This window comes from Peromyscus californicus, unplaced genomic scaffold, assembly GCF_007827085.1.
Source record: "Peromyscus californicus insignis strain IS unplaced genomic scaffold, ASM782708v3 Scaffold_17__1_contigs__length_78620276, whole genome shotgun sequence".
Classification (NCBI taxonomy): Eukaryota; Metazoa; Chordata; class Mammalia; order Rodentia; family Cricetidae; genus Peromyscus; species Peromyscus californicus.
The window spans coordinates 68,935,327-68,955,102 of NW_026294469.1; the positions used below are offsets into that span (position 1 = coordinate 68,935,327).

Below are 19,776 nucleotides of genomic sequence, written 5' to 3' on the forward strand. Positions count from 1 at the left end.
TGGGCAGGGGACTACATGCCCACTGCAAGCTGAACACTGTATCTACTGCCCAAACCTCTAGGCTCCTTTTTTAAACAAGCAGGATGTGCTTCGGGTATATAAGGGCAGTCTGAGGGGTTCATAGGGATGGGGGTGACTAAGACTGCACAGAGAAAGTAGGGGGTAAAAGGGGCTGTCACTTGTGGGGTATCACCAACCCAACCAACAAGTGACTTTTAATCTACTCAGTGTTCTCCCATACCCTTCTGACAAAGTGTCTTCTCTCAGTATGTAGAAGAGTCCAGGGGGCCAAGACTGCCTGCCTGTAGGACAGATTGGCCTGAGGACAGATCTGCGAGGGAGGTCAGAGCACCCTCCTCTGCTGGGCACCCCACGATACTCTTGAATATCTGCCAGCACTGAGTACTCTGTAGAGACACATGACTTGTATAGGATATTGCAGAACTAAAGTAAGATTCCTCTACTTTTGGTTCTGTAACCTGAGACTCGGCAGAATAAACAAAGAGCCCAGCGCAAGCTGGGAGGTGCTCTATGTACTGGAAATCACAGCTGTCAGGCAGGCAGCCCAACACAAACTCAGGACTGAACAGAGCCTCAAACGCCACTTGTCTACACTGTGGGCCAACACAACCATCTTAATAGGTTCAGAAAGCTAAAACTTAACACTTTAGATGCCTATTATCTCAGCAAAGGAAGCTTCCAAGTGCCACGACGTACCTGAAGGAGGAAGGCTCCCCATGGATAAGTGGGGCGCTGGAGGGAGCTGGTGCAGGACCCTGCATGCCCATCCGGATGAGCTTGCCTGTGTTGGAGTCATAGATCCGAACCTCGGGGCCAGGGTGGGCCTTGGAATGGATGGGTGTTGGGTGGAACAAGGCTGTTGGGAGCACACTCTGTCTGTCTGGAAAGGCTGCAGGACTGTTATCTCTGTGGGATGAGAGCAAGGCCCATGAACGAACGTATTATCAATAACACATGGCCCACGGACACAAGACGAAAGAGATGTACAACAATGTTAAGGATGTGGATGCAGGAAAGGTGGCAATATGTACCAGGGACAACCACAAACTACTGGCTAGGCTCCAGATGAAAAGCTTCTTCAATTCTTGACTGAATTCAGCTTAAGATGGAAGATTTGCAACTTGGAATTCTAGAACATAACGATGTGTAAAAACAACGTGATGCTCAACCACCAGCATTGCCAGGCCTGCTGTGCAGCAGGCCCTGCTTGGAGGAAGCCTTCACCTCAGCAGGACAACTTCCGCTCTCTGTACTTCACACTCGGATAGCTGCTGGAGCTGGCAGTGCTCAGAGCTACTCTCAACAGAAACTGACTGCCACTTGCCCCCACAACCAAAAGTTTCTCATCACAAATACACTAAAGATGAGAAGTTCCATTTTCCATATATCTCCCTCTTGGAGTAATTCTGCAGACCTGCTCCATGGCCCTCATCCTACCTCCCTTCCTTTGGTTCCTTTATAGAATTTGCATAATATCAACCCTGAAGAAATACATGCAAACTAGAATGTACTACTGAATCCCACACTGAATTGTACTAAGAGAAAATCCAGATCTGATGCTTTTCTGGATCTCTGAGTTCACAGAGGAGTTACAAGTTCACCTGCAGAGGTCAAGGCCAGGGTGGACAGACACCCCCTGTCAGGAGCCCTGCAGCTTTAGGAGTCGGGTGGCATTTGTAACAGTTAATAAAGACTACCGTGCAGACCTACAACCATCTAGGAGAAGCCTCTGGCCATGCCTGTGAAGGATTATTCTGATTAAGTTAACTGAGGAGAGAAGACTCACTCTAAAGGTATGTGGGGAACCACCTCTGGATTCTCTGGGCTTGGGTCCCACACTACCCAGAAAGGAGAAAGCTAGCTGAGCACCAACATTTATCATTCTTCCTAAAATGCTGAAACAGCATGACTAGCTGCCTCAAGCTCCTGCGACCAGATCCCTACCATGATAGAGCAGACTCCTTCCCCCTTTAAACTGTTCGTCAGGGTACTGTGTCACAGCATCAGGACAAGTAATTAATATGTCACGGATCTTGGATGGACACCCTTGAACAACAAGGCTCTCCTCACTGTATCCAGCCACCTGAAAACACTGCTGGATTGAAGTATAACTGAGTCCGCAGACACTCCTGACCCAGCTTGGGAAGATCATGCGGGCCACACCGAGATGCCTGCTTGTGGCTGGGTACCTCATGGAAGAAAGGCAGCGTGGAATGATATGGATGGGAGCGAGCCTACCTGTGTGCCCGGGCATCATCGTCTAAGAGTGGAAAGAGCTGCTCCTCAACTTTGTCCCAGCGCTCCAGGCAGCTCCACAGCCAGTCAGGGCTGACCACATGTAGGTGCTTACACTCCTGTGCCTGGCGCACCTTCTCTGTACCTGCAGAGACAGCATGTCAGACTGCTTGCCCTGGTGTACCAGAGTGGGAGTTATATATTCCTTAGGCTGGAGCTGCACAGCAGTTTACAGACAAGCATCCTCCTCACCACTGGGGGTTAGAACCTCTGCCAACAGGATTTCTGTAGCTAAACTACTTTCTAATCCTCAAGCTATCCCCACGACAGCCTGAGGCCCTCCAGGCTTTTTATTACCTGAGCTCTGGCACCACCCATGGCAAGAGATCTATCAGGAGGCCCTGTCAATTCTCCCCACACTGAGGCAACCTATCACTTTGCAATTCCAGGGCTTCCTTAACCAGCCTGGCACCTGGCCTGTCCCTGTCCCCTGCCTCATCTTTTGTCCTTCCTATGTATGGCAAGAGCTCCCTGGAGGGCTCCTGATCACCCACTGAGTGACCCCCCATTCTATCTCCCGCTGATCCTGCCCTGTCCTGATTATTATAGCTAGTCTGTACACAGCTCAGTGACCCTATGCTGTAAGATGGCCAACTGAGTCCCTGGCTGTGTCTTCAAGCAAGTCATTCTCTTCAAAGGAAATGGTTGAATGAGAACATGCTGGTCACACCTCACATCGTCCCAACGGCTAAAGTGTCCACGGAAAAAGAGCTTCAGAACCAGGCAAAATAGAGATATGGACCAAGTACTGGACAGTCCCTACATAAGCAGGTGCACCCAGACACAACCCAAGGAGGGACCTGACTTGTACTCTCAATGCTTTGGAAGGACAACCCCTTTTGTTCCCGAGGAAGATTGATGCTACATTCCCTCCTCAGACAAAAGATGCTGCTGGGGCCAGAAAGCCTGTCAGCTTCCCTCTAATCTGTGCTAACTGTTCTACAGAGCAGATGACATCATGGTCAGAAGCCAGGGTCACACAAGCTGAAACCTTCAGGGAGACTATGGGAATGAGCTACCTCGACAGGCGTGCAGAGCCTGGAGGTGAAGTGTGAGGAACTCTAACCCAGTGACTATTGTTGAGAAACAGCAAGGGGACAAGCAGTGCCTAGCTAGTGTGCGTGAGCTTTATGAAGGAAAAGCCAGGCTGCTATTGGCTTTCTTTGAGCTTTTCTTACAGCAGCACCCAGGACCGTGTCACACAAAACAGGAAGGTGACTGTTTAGGGACCCAAGACAAGTGAAGTGTGTACAGAAAAAACTTCACTCAAAGTCAATTACCAAGCTTGAGTGTGTGTTTGTATACGTGTGTCTGCATGAGTGCAGGTGCCACACACAAATGTGGAGGTCAGAAGACAACCTTGGGACAGGGTCTTTGGTGTCTGCTTACACCAGCTATCCTGCTCACGAGCAGAATTCTGGGATTCTCTTGTCTCTGTCACTGTATCGTAATATACGAACACAGAGATCACAGACATAAGCCACTGAGCCTGGCTTACATGGGTTCTGGAGATCCCAACTCAGGTCCGTACACCTGTGGGACAAACACTTTATCAACTGATGTCTCTCCCTAGCCAGTCACCCTGTTTTTAAAATGTCATGATTATAAAGAGTGTTCCATTATGATCTAGCTTCAAAAAGAGACCAAGTCGAAGCACAAAAGGTACATGCATACCCGGGAGTACAGCTGGTTGTATGTCCCTACCCGAGGGATCACAGATGGTGGCACATACCAGCTCGAGCTGCAATAAGGTGAGTGGCCCTGTCTGGGGCATCAGGGCTCAGCACCAGCTGAGTGAGGACCTTGGCTCCCAGGGCCGTAGCATGATAGTGCTCCCGAGTCTTCTCCACAGGGAAGTTTGTTGGGTGCAGCCCACTGAAGATCACAGCCACATCTGCCAGCACCTTGCTCTTGAGCTCTGGCACAATTTTCCGTATATCTGGAGCTTCCTCAAGCTCCTTCTTGAGGTATCTGTCATATTTTGTGTAATAGTCGGTGTGGACTCGGACTAGGATCTCCTCGAGGTGTATCAAATGGTCATCATCATCTGTGTCCTCTTCCTCCTCCTCCCCCACACTCTGGTCCAGGGACTCGCCCGCAGTGACACCCGACTGCTCACTGTTCTGTGACTCTGTTTCAGCCTCCTTCCGGTCCACACAGCCATTGCCCAGGCCACAGAGACTGTCCCGTTCACTCTCCTCCTGTGTATCCAGGTCTGATCCTTTGTCATGCAGGTGGGTACCAGAGCCGGACTCTCCCAAGGGGCTTGCTGTAGGTCTCCCCCCACTTGTGTCAGGGGGTGCCCCCTGCTGTGGAACTTTGGTTCTGTCCTGGGTGGCTGGAGACTTGTGGCCTCTCTTCTCCTCACTCTCCCCGTCGGAAGCAGAGGAAGACTTCTGCCCTTCCGACTTGCTGCTCTCACTGCTCTCGCTGTCACTGGACAAGTCAAAATCCAAATCCTGGGTGGAGTCGCCCTGAGGGGGCTGCACCCCTGCTGTGGTCCGACTATCCCATTCACAAGATACTGGGAGCTCTGAGGCTTCCGTCAGCTCTTGGTCCCGGGGGCTGCTGCTAGGAGAGGCCCGGGAGAGGGACCAGGTATCCTTCTCATCTGTTTTACTGGGGAGAGCTCCTGGTACAGCCTCACCACCATTGAGTTCCCGGGAGGCCTTGCCAAGGCCATTGCTCTGCTCCACCCCAGAAGCAGGCTTGCCTTCCTCAGGATCCTTCACTGACAGAGCTTGTTCCAAGATGTCAGCTCCTTTAGAATGATTTACTAAAAAAAAAGTTACTGTTACTTAATGGTAAATACTTTCAAAACTAAACCGCACCCATCTCCAGGACAGTCTGAACTGTCTGCCCTCTAGCTCAGGCCTGTGGCCAAGCACAGACCTTTACAGTCCATGCGGGCATGGCTTTCTAGGTCAAATGCCTTGTCTACAAGGCCCCAAAACGTTCTACCTTCCTTTTCTACTTCAGTGACTACAGGAGCAATGGCATGCCTCTAAACACCCCCCCCCCCAAAAAAAAAAAACTCTAAAATTCACCACAAACACTTAAAACCAAAACTTTAAATTGAGTTTGGTGAGGGACATCTGTAATCCCTGTATTCGGGTTGAGGTAGAGGGTCTGAGCTACATAAAAAGACTATGTCTCAAAAAAACAAAAGAGGAAGAAAAAAAAATATAAATTTCCTTCAGACCCTCTGGCTCACATGTGCCCAACAGACACAGTTCCCTGCAGTCTCCATGCGGGCAACAGATGGAGTCCCTGCTTGGGGTTGGTTCTGACAAAGGGAACAACTGTATCCCATACCTCACTTCCTCTATAGGATATATAATCCACTGGTCATATTGCTTAAGAAAACCTGGGACGAAATGCATCATCATCATCGTTAGATACTCAGGCAGCATCTTTAATCTTACAGCCAGTCAAACTTTAGAACAGTATGATATCTGCTGCTGCCCCCGCCCTTCCAGTACTAAGGACTGAATCCAGGGACTTGTGAAAGGTAGGTAAGCAGTATACCATGGAACTATCATTAGCCCTAATATGACTTTTAAATATCCTATTTTTCATTACATAAACTGAATTGCCTTGGGAAAATTAAAATACAAATAGAAAGCAAACAAGAATAAAGTGAATATTGAATTTATAAGTCATTATAGAGACAAAAAAAAGATATAAAAATTTATCAAAATGCTAATTTCACATTGAGAAGGGGATCACCCACCTTTTTTTCTTGTCTGAGATTCCCGGGCCCCAGGAGGTGCATTCACATCACCTGTGCCTGGGAAGTAGACATACTTCTTCACAGTTATAAGGTTAGGGGCAAACTTCCAGACATCTTCTCGGTCATCAATAATGCAAACCATTGAATCTCCACAGGGAAAGAGATTTCTACAAGCAAAAACATGCAGTTTACACAAACATTGATTTGCCACTTGCAATAATCTTTTATTCTGCTAAAAAGAAAAGTTTAGGACATTCGACTACATATAAAGAGCAAACAGCAGACTCCTTAAAAAGAAGCAAGCTATAACAGGGAACTTTCACTTAATTCACAATTTATACTTTTTTTGTCCAGAGAAAGTAATATTAAAATATTTTTCTCCACTGTTGGCTCTCCTTAAGAAAACTTTTAAAGATGATAATACTTCAGTCACAGGTCAGAACTCTGAAAATTCAGTTCTTGTAAACAAATGGGTCAGATCACATTCACAAACACAGCCAGAGTAAAAGAGCCAACTGCTCACCTGGTATCCTAGAGTGGACGGCGGCCAGCTGTCCACACCACAGGTGGCAGCGTACGCCTATCTGGGGTGATTCCACTGGAGTCTAGCACCCTCCCTGCAGACAACTTTGTGTGCTGATAAATCACAAACCCATGCTTTCAGTCTGCCCCCTCTACATCAGCTGGTCAAAGTGGGGTCGTGTTTCAACTAAACACCTCGCATTCTTCTCTTCTAGTTAATAACACAGCTTTCAAGTCTCTGTGGATCCCTTAATCTAAAAATGAAACCAGAAGAGGATGCCTGCACAAGCCACACCCCCTTCACCTGGCATACAAAACTGCTATGGACCAGGTTCTGAAAGAAACACACTATAGAAACAAATGCCACTTGATAATAAGAATGGTAGACATAGCCCTTTCTTGGTAGAAATGGGAAGTATCTTGTGCAAAGTGAAAATTTTCAGATACAACAACGCTTTCCAAGTAGGACTGAGTAGGAGCTAGCCCTGTCACAAAAGCTTAGAAATGACAAGAAATAAGCAAAAAGATAACAAGATAGAAGAAGTGGAAACAGGAAAGACGTAACACTTTGGCTATTTAACAGGTTTTATATATTAGTGGAATGGATACCAGGCAAATTCCTACGGAATTATAACTCGGAGATGGTGGCACTGGTCTGTTCATCTTCAACTCAGAAAGCATGTGAAGAAACTGAAGTTCTGGCAGCTGCTGGGATCACAGCTGCTGTTCCTATATAGGCCCTTCACCTCCTCTAGGCCACTTTGCCTTATGAGGCCCAAACCACCTCTGAAGTCACTGCTTCCTGTCTCCGCAATAGTGAGTTCTAGCCAGGCCTCTAAATAGGCCTGAAATTCAAGGCCTATTCTCCCAGGTCAGCTGGTGAAGGGAGACATGGAAGCAGATGGGTGAGCGATGAAGAGCAAGCCAACATCCAGCCCATGCAGGGAAAGATGACCAACACCCCACTTCCGACAGAAATGAAGAACCACCTAAGAGTAGTTGTTAACTGTACGGTCCAGAGGAGGGAATAGGATTGGAGGGTGCAGAAAGGACCGGGCACCCTTAAGGCCTGTGGTGGATGAATGCGAAGACCCCCTAGGCTCCTATAATTTGAAAGTTTAGATCCTAGCTGGTGAACTGTTTGGGGAGGGTTGGGAGGTGTGACCTTGTTGTAGGAGGTGTGTCACTGGGGGTGGCCTGTGAGGTTTCAAAAACCCAGACCAGGCCCAGATGTGAGCTCTCAGCTAGTACCCCAATGCCATGCCTGCCTGCTGTCATGCTCCCCACAATGATGATCATGTACCAACCCTCTGAAACTGATTCTCAAAATTGGATCTCTCTCTTTTTTTCCCCCCAAGACAGAGTTTCTCTGTGTAGGCCAGGCTGTACTCCAACTGGCTCTGTAGACCAGGCTGGCCTCAACTCAGAGATCTGCCTGCCTCAGCCTCCTGAGTGCTGGGATTAAAGGTGTGTGCCACCACTGTCTGGCTCAAAATTCAAATTTTAAAGAGGAAACTGAATAGTAAGCTGTCCGCATGGTAATTCAGCCAAGTACATACCTAAGGTTTCCTGTTTTAGAATATGGGTCAATACATTCATCTCGAGACAATATTCGATGAGAAAAAAGCTTCTTCTCGGGGTCCAAAAAGCCTGTAAGAAGACAAAGGGAAAGCTGACACTGTGCACACAGCACTCCACTGTGACCGGTACTTGAGTCTGATCTTTTCATATACATGCCAGAATTTCTAAAACAAAGCCACACTTGCTGTCTGTCTACAGTAACATTAACTTGAAGCAATCTGTAATATGGAACTGTGCTGCATGAAGCACAGGAGGAGGAGGAGGAGGAGGAGGAGGAGGAGGAGGAGGAGGAGCATGGTCCCAGTATTCCCTCCTTTAAGGACACTGCCCTAGTGCCCTCGCTACAGCCAACTTCCTAAGGCTCAACTACCTCCCACTAGTGTCCAGTCGCCTTGATGTGCACTGTGCTAAGTGTGCTGCACGCAGAAGCCACAGGAATATCTACCACTGGATTCACACCCTATTCACAGCTGTCCTCAGGCTCTGGTGTGCAGTATTCCTGGGAGAATTTCACACTTATGTTCTTAAAGATACTGTCTCCAGTTTTACTGGATATTGCTGTCCGATTCTGTCCTACATGCTTCAGAAGAACTAGATACTGGAAGTCTTTGCTAAAGCCACAAGTGCTTGCCTAGCACAGAAGACTCACAGCAGCAGGATTTGCTTTTGGCAGCCCCACAGGGCCAGGGTTGTTAGCTGGCTCCTATGGTGTGGCACTGTCAATGGTGGGCACCGTCAGTACAGACACTATCAAAGCAGCAAGCAACCCCACGCTCTCCTGCTGCTGCTCTGAAAGCAGCCTGGCATTCATTCATTCTTATCTTCATCACTGGGGCCTTACTGACACGGACCTGATGCAATATCACATTGGCTGAGCATCAAAAGGACTAATGAGGAGGTGACCCAGATGAAACCCAGGATGTGATTTTGCTTAAGCAAATGTCCTCTTGCTCAGTACTGGCACAGTCCTTAAGTCTCCTTCATTCTGGTCCTTGCTGGGTCTATATGGTCAGATCAATAAAACACAGTATCTACAAGGAGGAGTGACTCTAGGCCAGTGGTTCTCAACCTTCCTAACGCTGTGACCTTTCAATACAGTCCCTTAGGTTGTGGTGACCCCTAACTATGAATTAGTTTCATGGCTACTTCATAACAAAATATCTGATATCCAGGATATCTAATATGTGACTCAAGTGAAAGAGTTCTTCCACCCCCAAAGGGGTTTCGAGCTACAGGTTGAGAACTGCTGCTCTAGGATTTGTCCAGCAACTGTCCTAAGCAACTAGGGTAAGATCTAGAAGACCCCAAATAAGAAATACTGGCATCACTACTAGATGGACAGGAGGCACGGGTGCTGAGGTGCTCACCCACAGGAGCCAATCCAAAGCGAGAAGTTCGTTCATGTTGGATGCTCAGTGGACGTTTTTCTTATGAAGAAAGAGTGAAATGAATGCAACTGTTCAAAAAGAAATGGTTTCTATGCAGTGATGTGACACAGATTTACTAACAACCACAATGACGGAAGACTCTTATTTGAGAAGAACATGGCACGAATGTGTATGTACACTTAGACAAACTACGTCTCACACACACACACACACACACAAACCCACACACCCCAAGCAAGAGAAGAGGGAATACATGTGGACACGATGATAGTGATGAACAGTTTCAAATTTTTAACTTTTCTGACAGCTTTAACTTAAAAATTAAAGTCCCAAAGTGCTCATTGAACTGGGATGTTTTCTTCATTAAACTCTGCTGATGTCTGTACAAGTCACCTGTCTAAAGCTTGCACCATTATTGCTATTAGCCCATGAGTCACTAATTACCACCTAGAGAGGAAGGTTTCAACGAGAAAGCCACAAGCTTGGGTGTGGATCTACTTTTATATAGGGATGCCTTAGCTGTTGGGGCTGCGACAGCCAACTACTGCAGACTGGGTAATTGACAGCCAACAGGGGTCTCCACATCAGAGTTCCAGTGGCTGTAAACCCAAGATCAAGGCAGCAGCAGCTCCAGTCCAGGGACAGGTGGTGGGCGTTCTGTTGATGGTACCATCTCACTATGTCTTCGAAGCGTGGAAAGGACAAGCTAATGCCCTGAGGTCACTTTCATAACCTCCCAAGGCCACCTCTTAATAATCACCTTGTTGATTAAAGGTTGGACTCTGCAGTCAGAGCACAGGGTTCTTCTTTGTTGGTCTGAGATGGCTTACCTTCCTCTTACACAATTACACAAATCTTCAAATCCTATGTCCCAGGTACACAGGAATCACACCCTCAAAACACTGAATCGAAGACAATATGAATCAGCTTCAACATGTGGCTTCAGTGTTTGTGACAAACAGAGTATCAGTGTAGACTCACAGATGACTAACTACACATTCTGGTGGGAGCTGTTGACAGTGGGGAGGCAGGACGTGTTAAGGGTAGGGGGTGTGTAGTGGGGGCAGAGTCTGTGGAGGGAGAGTGTGTATGGGAAATCTCTGTAATTCTGTTGTGAACCTAAAGTTGACCTAAAATACAAAGCCTATTTAAAAACATAGGCTACAAAGAAACTAAAGACTGAAAGGAGAGTCTAAACTATGACTCCACCAACAAAGACAGAGGTCAATCTGTATCTCTGAGTGTGTGTGTGTGTGTGTGTGTGTGTGTGTGTGTGTGTGTGTGTGTGTATGTGTGTGTGTGTGTATGTGTGTGTGTGCACTCACCCATGCATACATGTGTGAAGGCCAGAGGTCAACACCGGGCTTCTTCCTCTATCACTTTTTTGCTTTGTTTTGTTGTTTTCTGTTGTTTTGAAACAGGGTATCTGATCTTACTGGTTCAGAAACTGGCTGTTCATTTTGATTTGTAGTGGGGGCTGGGGATCTGCACGCAGGTCCTCACGCTTGCACAAGAAGAGCTGTACCTATTGAACCATCTCCCCAGCCCCAGGACTCTGGATTTTAAAGTGCTCACTTCAACAAGTTCTGCAACTGCTACTCAGGTGCCACGAGCCTGCTGGAATGAAATGTGTCCTCCCTCATCACTCAGGCTGTGACTGATGTACAGTGGCTCAGTGGTAACTTCCTGTCTGTCTCTAGCCAGAACTCATTCCCCAGACAGTGCTGCCACCTGGTGGCCACTGCACACTAAGCGCACATGGAAGTGACTGCCAGTAGTTCATGTCCAACCAAAACAAGCAAAGGTCACCCAGTCCTCAAGTAACTCATGATGGCCAATACAGCATTGGCACACACTTGGACAACAGAGCTCCAAAGCCATCTTCAGTCAGCTACCTTTGGTCCCAGTCAACTTTCCCACTGCAACTGCCAGTCTTAACCCTGAGTTTCTGTACCATTCCTTGTTTTGAAGAAAAGACCCTGGAAACAGGAAAGAACGTGCCATGTACATTCACTGCGGACCTCATACCGTGCCTGACTGACCTGCAATCGTGTGGGCGTATAGACGGCTGCCAAAGGTGAAAACATGCAACTCATACAGCTTGGCGATCTTCTCCAAAAAGTCCCTGCAGTGAGGCCGCAGGCGGGTGTGCAGCATCGGCTCTCCCCGGCCCAGCTGGAAGTGAAAGATGCCCTGGAAAGAGGAGGCAAGAATGAGAAGGGGATGCAGGGAGAACTGCCCAGGTAGCATCTGAGCTGTGGGCCCTGCAAGGGTCTGCAGACACCCAAGTTAGATGAGGGATTGCACAGGGCACATGAGAGCCACAGACTGCCTGAGTGAGGCATGGGAAGGTCCATGATGACGGATGCCACTATCATAACTATGCCAACCAGCCACTGTAATGACAGGCTGCAATAACTACCTCTCATAATTATAAATGTCCATGACACTACTTACTATAAACTACCTGGTACCCATCAATCACTATAACCACCTGTAACTATTTAGGATCAGCCACCATGATAACTACCTGTGACAATCACAACCAGGATGGCCTGATGATGGCTGTTAGTGACTACCCAGTCATGTCACAACTCAGGATGTCTTGGGGTTGGTGCTAGGCTGTACCCCACCTGTATTGTTACCTGTGGCGTCATCTATCTTGTTACTGTCTACTTCTTTGCTGCTTCACATGTTCTTACTGTCAAAAGACAGAGCTGCAGCCCTGTTCTGAACATAGCCATGGTGGTTCCTGAGCTTCTAAAGAGAGTACAATTGCCAATGGCTTGACACACAGCTTCACTCAGGTACATGAGTGATGAGTTAGTGTTCTGAATCACCTTGCAGGCACGTGAAATGTGTATACTCCCATTATTATTTTGCAGATAAGCATATTTTCCTTAGGAAACTAAGCTATGATCCATTTATTCTATTTACCATCATTTTCTCAGCAAAAATACTGACTTCTTTAACAATTAAAAGGTAAACTACCTAGGCCAGATGCTCACTAGCTCTAATATAAGAACACCAGGATGGTGAGACTGAGCTGTCAAAGACACAGAGTAAAACGTTCTATTGCCAGCTCTTCCCTCTTCTCAACAGCTGATGTCAATCACCGTGATGGTACAGACATGGATGTCCACAGCAAGAATGAACAGCCCTTCCCCAAGTATCCAGAAATCAGGAACTGAATTCAGAGGCTGAGCCCCAAGGCCTACAATTATGTTTCAGTGGTGGCCCAGGTCCTGGCCAGAGGTGACCTTAGATGTACACTAGAGGCATCCTCGCAGTACTGATATCAGTAGAAGGCTAGTCCTGCCTAAATCTTCCTGTAACAGTGTTCTCAACCTTCTTAATGTGGTGACCCTTTAATACAGTTCCTCATGCTGTGGTGACCCCCAACCATAAAAGTACTTTTGTTGCTACTTCATAACTGCAATTTTGCTACTGTTATGAATCATAATGTAAATATTGTTTTCTGATGGTCTTAGGCGAGCCCTGTGAAAGGGGTTGTGAACCAATGCCCTACACAGAGGTACAGACACTGTAGTTCTCCAGATCCCTTACAAATGAGTATTGGTTCAAGCTATCTTACTGAACTAATTTAAAATGTGCACAACAAAAGAAACAACCACAGCAACCCACATTGAGATGCACAGGAGCAAAGGCCCCCATCTACGTGCCCTTGCAAATGCTCACTACCCAGACAGGCGAGGTGACTGAAATGATACACATTCAGTAAGAACTTCTATCATACCAAATACTGCATACAGGACAGTGCATACTGTCCTGTAACACCACCCCATGGTACACAAAGACAACTAATGTAAGTCCAAGTGTAAGCTGTGCTATGGAGGCAGAACTCCAGTCACACTAGGCTAATCTTCACAAAACTCTACCTACACTCTTGTCATTAAATTATTTTCCTTGGTCACCATTCATATCACCATTATATCCACAGCAGTTCACTCAAGCAGAGGAATTTAGCTCTCCGGTGACCCATAGCCTAGGCTGTGATTAGCTTCTAGTGTCTTCTCATCCCTAGACCTGGAGGAAGAGCAGGACACATGCAAAGCTGTAATGTACCCAAAATCTAAAGTAACAGTCTATGTGTCACTTGCCCAGCAGCTAATATTTTAAAACCCGACAAGATGACACTAGCCAGGCCTTCCTTGTTAATAGTATGCATGACTACAGGCTTTAGGTCATCTTTCTCTACTAGGCACTAAAAGCTTTTCACTCCTGAACCTCAATTTGCCAGTAAGTGGCTGATTTCCCATTCAGGCTTAACCTGAATGTGATTCCATACCTGGCCACTCCCTACGTCACCTGGGAGAATTCAACTCCTTCATAGTGACTCGTAGGTTCTCTTAAACACAGACCCAGATAGTCTCTTGTTCTAGACATCCAGAAATGAGGAATTCCACATAACACCTCTTCCCAAGACCATGCCCCCAACAGCATTCCTTGTGTCCCCACTCACTGTCTTTACAGGTCTCTGAACTCTGTTGACCCCAGCAAGTGTGAACCTCACACAAAAGCTCAATGCTAACAGTAAGCGGCCACTTTCAGTGCTGCCTGGACCAGCCGAGACACAGATATGTGATGGGCCTGTTTCCCACATCTATCTAGGTGAGCACAGGAACTCACTTAAACAAGATCATGTACTTTGGAATAGAATCACAGGGTCTAAGACTGTTGTGAGAGCTACCATAGGAAAGCCGGTGTCACTCACTTTGTTGGACATCTGGGGACAGTGCTGCTCAGTTGTATGAATCAGGGTCTGGTCCAAATCAACCATAAGGACCAGTTTTCTGTTTCGATGTAGTCGTTGCTGATCTTCCCTTCCTAGTTTTTCAGCTTGCTAAAGTCAAAAAGGGAAAGAGAAAAATGACAAAGTATGTATATTTGGATTAAAACTAAAATTCAATTTTATTAATAAAAAGCACACAGACAAGTTCCTAGCCATCCATCACTACTGCTTCCATGTTGGCAGAGCACCACAGCATTTCTAGGAAAGTCTGGCTCAAGGGGAACTGAAGGCACCCCTGCTGCTGTGTTGGCAGTACGAAGAAGGTCAGCAATACATAAAACTAAGAGCTGTGGGCTTCAAAGTGTCTGTGCAGACACAGTTGTTAATGAATGAGAAAAGAAAAATGGCAGCTTCCAAGTCTTAGAAAGCAGTATTCCAGATGAGGGTTCCCTATAAAATGATGTCTACCAAGACATGCTCCCGAGTTCCCCTAAAGAATCCAGCAGCTGCTACTCTTCTTACCTCAGAGCTCACCATCAACTCCGGCACACTGTGGACCATGGAAACAGTTGCTGTAGAAAGTGGCACCTGCTGCTTTCCATTTTTATTCTGCAACCTGTGAGTGTGGAAAGAGCACCTGGTTAACTGTATGGAAGGCACATCTAACTGTGAGTGACATGCCTTCGCAGGTGGTAACCAACACTTCTATCCTAGCACACTTGTGTGCAGACAGCAAAGTGAACGCTGCCTGTCTTTAAACATAGGAAAAACACGAGAAACTGAGCTCTAGGTCACACCTGCAGTCAGATATGCCAGTCACATGCTCAGTGCAAGAGTCAATTCTCCATGTAAATCAACTGCAGTTACATGGAAACAAAAATAGTGACAGCCACCCCCCACCTACACTGCTGAATGAACAGAGATCAGAGAGCACTTAGCATGACTGGTCAGCTACATAGAGCATTAGAAAAACAGGCTCAGTGTCAAAGCTGTGCTACATCCCGAATGGAGGGGTGTGTGTGTGTGTGTGTGTGTGTGTGTGTGTGTGTGTGTGTGTGTGCGTGCGCGCGCACTCCAGACGTAGAAGATGATTTGTAGTCCCCACTGTGAGGAAAGCATATGCCTTCCAGAAATACTGGAGAAGGGTACCCTGCATAATCTAGGGAGTCAGGCAGTGAAGGCTGAAAACAAAAAGGATTCTTTCCTTGGGAAACTGGCCATGGGCCAGGGCCCGACTCTGGGCAGAAGCAGCAGGACCCTGTATGGTGCCTTACACACCACTGCCCTCTGTACCCCCAGGGTCCCCCACCTGAGAGCTAAAACTCTTGAGCCTCACTCCACATGTGTACTCACTGGGTCAGGTCCTGGCCACACTCGGCACACAGGCCCTTCATGACGACAGGATGGCTGCATCCTTCCAATCTCACCAAGAGTGCTCTGCAGAAACAGAAGCCAACAGTAACAATGTATCACATGGTGGGAGAAAGGGCATCTGAACGGGAACGGGTCTTCAGGCTGGCTCCATCTGACTCTCAGATTACTCTAGCCAGGACAACCATCTACTGCCTAAGAGAAAGAAAGAGCTGCAGAGAGAGGTCTAGTCAGAAGAGGAGACGACATACAGATGGTCTCAATAACTATGTGCACACGATCTTCTCATGTTTCTAACAAGGAATGCACCAAAATCAAGCTTTACCTACATTATTGTAAGCACATGTTGGTATAATTCAAAAATAAATTTCTGTTCCCTCCCACAGATGACTCCCAGTCTAGACTGGTTCATATTTACCTGACATTTTCCTGAAAGAATTACTATAATATCCCTAGTTGGTTGTTTGTTTCCTTTGAAAACAATATTTGACCATGTAGCCCATGCTGACCTTGAACTCTCCATCCTCTTGCCTCAGCTTCCCAAGTACTGGGCTATGCCACCATGCCCACTTTCTATTTTAAATAAACAGAAATTATTTTTCTTATTAGGTCCACACACACCACTGCCTCAGGGAGGGATTACTATAGACAAATTTCCAAATTGTAAAAGCAGAGGCTGCACTCTGATAGATAACCCAGCAGAGAGAGATTCATACCTCTCTAATATGGTTCAGTAGGGCGCTTGTCAGGCCCATGCTTGTTGCTGGGACCTTTCCAATTATTTCCTAGTGGCATGAAATTAACAGTCTCCAGAAGCAGGGTCACCTTCCAGAAAACAGAACTGGCCCTACCTACTCTGCCCCACACTCAAGGGTACTCTGCTTCTTGGTCTAGCCTGTCCCCAGCAGAAGCTCTCAGGGCCCAACCTGTCTATCGTAATGTAAGTGAGAGCACTTGGCCCTCCCAGGGACCTGGCCAGGGAAGCCTATCCACTGCTCCCCTCACAGCACTCTGAAAGAGATGCAGGAAAGCAGGACAAAGATTAGCCAAGTCTTGGCCATGTAGGAACAACCAAAGGACTTCCCTGGTACTTCACAGGAGGTAGAAGGCCAAGACCCAAGACACACAGTTCCAGATCAGCCTCACTGGACAAGGGCTCCGCGTGCATCCCGACTTTCCTTGTGCATGAGGTTTAGAAGAGGGACTGACTTAAGGGGGCACATGCCCAAGGGTCTACACCACAGTCCAGTGGAGACAGGAGAGCCTTTTCCACTGGTACTGTGGGATACCATAGGCAAGAAAAAGCAAAACAAAAGGACCTTTGATTTAAGGCTCACATCTTATAGCAAACCTGACTTAAAACAAATTACAACTAAACACAAAGCCCAGTGTCAGGTGCAGGATCTCTCTGAGTTTTTGTTCAGGGAGGCCCCAGAAGTTAACCACAGTCCTAACAAGGAGCATGAAGAATCCATCTAGCATGAAGAATCCTCACAACTCAACAGTAAAATTGAATGGAACCCTGATAATTGTAGCTCTAAAATAAGTCTCCAAACCAGTTAATAAAATTCTATCTTTCTCAACTCTATTCTTTCTCCAAGTGGTTGTTTGAGGTTCCCTGTATTTCTATACAAACCTCAGGACCAGTTCAGCATTTTCCATAAGCACAGCTGCTAAACTCTGCTCGGGTAACAAGTCAGCATCTTCCACACGGCCACAGGGGCTGCACAAGGAAGCCTGTGATGTGGAACACCCTCCCTACCCACCAGCAGTGGATCACAAGTCTTACCGTACTAGTATTAATTCAGACAAGGGGAAGTCCCTTGAGCCCTTAAGTACCCCTGCCCACCCACCCATGCGGAGTCAGCCTGGTTCTCTACCTCCTGTGCCTGTCTGGAAACTATATGGTATTCTACATGGCAACACTGAGCCACCATCAAGGACAGGAGTAAAGTTAAAAAGGAAGTCTGCTGTGAGGACAGAGCTGGTAACAAAGCCAACTACCTTGGTGGGTGACCTGTCCAGTTTGGTCTTCCCTGGAGCATGGGCATCAAAGCCATGGGCAAAAATTCCTCTGGGAATAGGCTAGCTTCATACACAGAAGAAACACGGCCATAATCTAAGCAGTGGGTTACACAACCTTGCTCTCAAAGACTTGACGAGAAGGAAGTTCACAGTCCAATTCCTGTGAGTTAAATAAAGACAGTAAGCACTGGAAGGAAGAATCCCACCAACACCGATGGTGAATTCTAGTGCAAGTGGAAGAGTGCTTCTGTGGACCCTTGGCAAGCGAGGAGAGAGGCAGGGAAAAACCAAAGCATGTAGATGTATCCAACCTTCCCATCAAACAATAAACACAGAACCAATGCAAAGAAGAAAGCCAAGAGGTCAGAGCCAAGAGCCAAAACCTTACCCTTCCTCCTGCAGTGGTCCTACCTCTCCGAACCAGAGCTACCCCTGTGTTAAAGTCTTTATATAGAGTTCCTGTCCTGCCTTCTCATTGGTTGTAAACCCAACCACATGACCGCCTCCTCACAGCCTGTCTGTATAGGCCTCCAGGTTTTCCATGATTGGTATTAAGATTAAAGGCATGTGTATCCAATAATGGCTGTATCCCTGAACACACAGAGACTTACCCAGCTCTGCCTACTAAGTGCTGGAATTACAAGCATACGCTACCACTGCCCTGCTTTCCTATGGCTTGCTAATAGCTCTGACCCCCGGGCAACTTTATTTATTAACATACAAATAACATTTTAATACAAATAAAATATCACCAAAAGCATGCATAGGAAGGCTGTGAAGGAGAGTGAGAGCACAGGATGAGTAGTTCAGTCTGACCCTATACTTCGGGCACTAGGAAACTAACAGCCTCACTGTATGAGCAAATCATGTAAGATTTTGTACTGGACTCAAAAGGCTTTGCCCATCTTATTCTATATGGCAGCTTTTGCCCAGGGACACACGACCACGTTTACAGACACTCTGTAAACATATTACACATGTCACTGCTCAATTATTTCACAGGACACAACAGAATAACCGTATGTCTCAGAATGTCTCAGGGATCAGATTGGAAACCAAGGCACAGACATGAGACCAACGGCACACCAGAGTATACACTATCTGGGCCCATCCAGTTTACTGGTGTCCTAGAGACATCCACCCTAATGAATCGCTGCCAGCCAACATGCTAACCCACCTGGAGAGCTAATACATGCGACAGCTTACATCACCCAAACAACCTGGGACCATGCATAGGTTTCATCTATCTTTGCATCTCTCATAACATGCCTGGATTTCAAAAACTCAGTGGGTAAGGGATATAGCTCATTGGTACAGCACCTGGTTGGCATATATTTGGAGACCTGCATTTGATCTCCAAAACTGTAAAAAAAAACCAAACCAAACCTAAACCCCATCTGTTAAGTTTTGACATGTGACCTTCCTTCTACCTATAATGGTTAAGAATACACAAATTACATTCATTGAAAACATTAAAATAGTTACTAAATTCAAATTTGATCTCTCCAAGTGACTAAGAATTCCTGTTCTTCGCAAACTGGTATCTTGAGGGTGTACCACAAAGCCAGACTTTCCTGATACCTGTCACTTAGGCAATAAATGCTTCATCCCTTTCAAACTCATGTGGCTGACCATACAGGACTTGCCAGCAGCACCTCAGGAAGAAGTAAAATAACACAAGGTACAGAACACAAGTGTAATGATCCAGCAAAGTGACCCACTAAATTTAAAGTCCACGCAATGCACATTTGGACGCTGCCCTATGGTAAAAGAATGCTGATGCCACAGTCACAGTGTAAGGAGGGAAAGTGAACACCTTACCAACGGAGCATCTTTGGAAGACGCCACAGCCACAGTGTAAGGAGGGAAAGTGAACACTTTATCAACGGAGCATCTTTGGAAGATGCCACAGCCACAGTGTAAGGAGGGAAAGTGAACACTTTATCAACGGAGCATCTTTGGAAGCTGCCACAGCCACAGTGTAAGGAGGGAAAGTGAACACTATCAACGGAGCATCTTTGGAAGCTGCCACAGCCACAGTGTAAGGAGGGAAAGTGAACACTATCAACGGAGCATCTTTGGAAGCT

The 19,776-nt window shown here is 46.8% G+C and overlaps 1 protein-coding gene across 3 annotated transcripts in view; it reads right to left on the reverse strand.

Moving 5' to 3' along the window:
- The window catches only part of Ctdp1 (CTD phosphatase subunit 1), a 63,617-nt gene that overhangs the window by 35,015 nt on the left and 8,826 nt on the right, over positions 1-19,776 (reverse strand). For all 3 annotated transcript variants that reach the window (XM_052742657.1, XM_052742658.1, XM_052742659.1), the window contains exons 2-10: positions 15,647-15,730; positions 14,816-14,909; positions 14,276-14,404; positions 11,583-11,733; positions 8,131-8,221; positions 6,050-6,216; positions 4,049-5,092; positions 2,260-2,401; positions 718-927 (exon numbers count right to left, since the gene is read on the reverse strand). In XM_052742657.1, the coding sequence (XP_052598617.1) occupies positions 718-927; positions 2,260-2,401; positions 4,049-5,092; positions 6,050-6,216; positions 8,131-8,221; positions 11,583-11,733; positions 14,276-14,404; positions 14,816-14,909; positions 15,647-15,730 (2,112 nt within the window). The remainder of the gene's footprint in view (positions 1-717; positions 928-2,259; positions 2,402-4,048; positions 5,093-6,049; positions 6,217-8,130; positions 8,222-11,582; positions 11,734-14,275; positions 14,405-14,815; positions 14,910-15,646; positions 15,731-19,776) is intronic.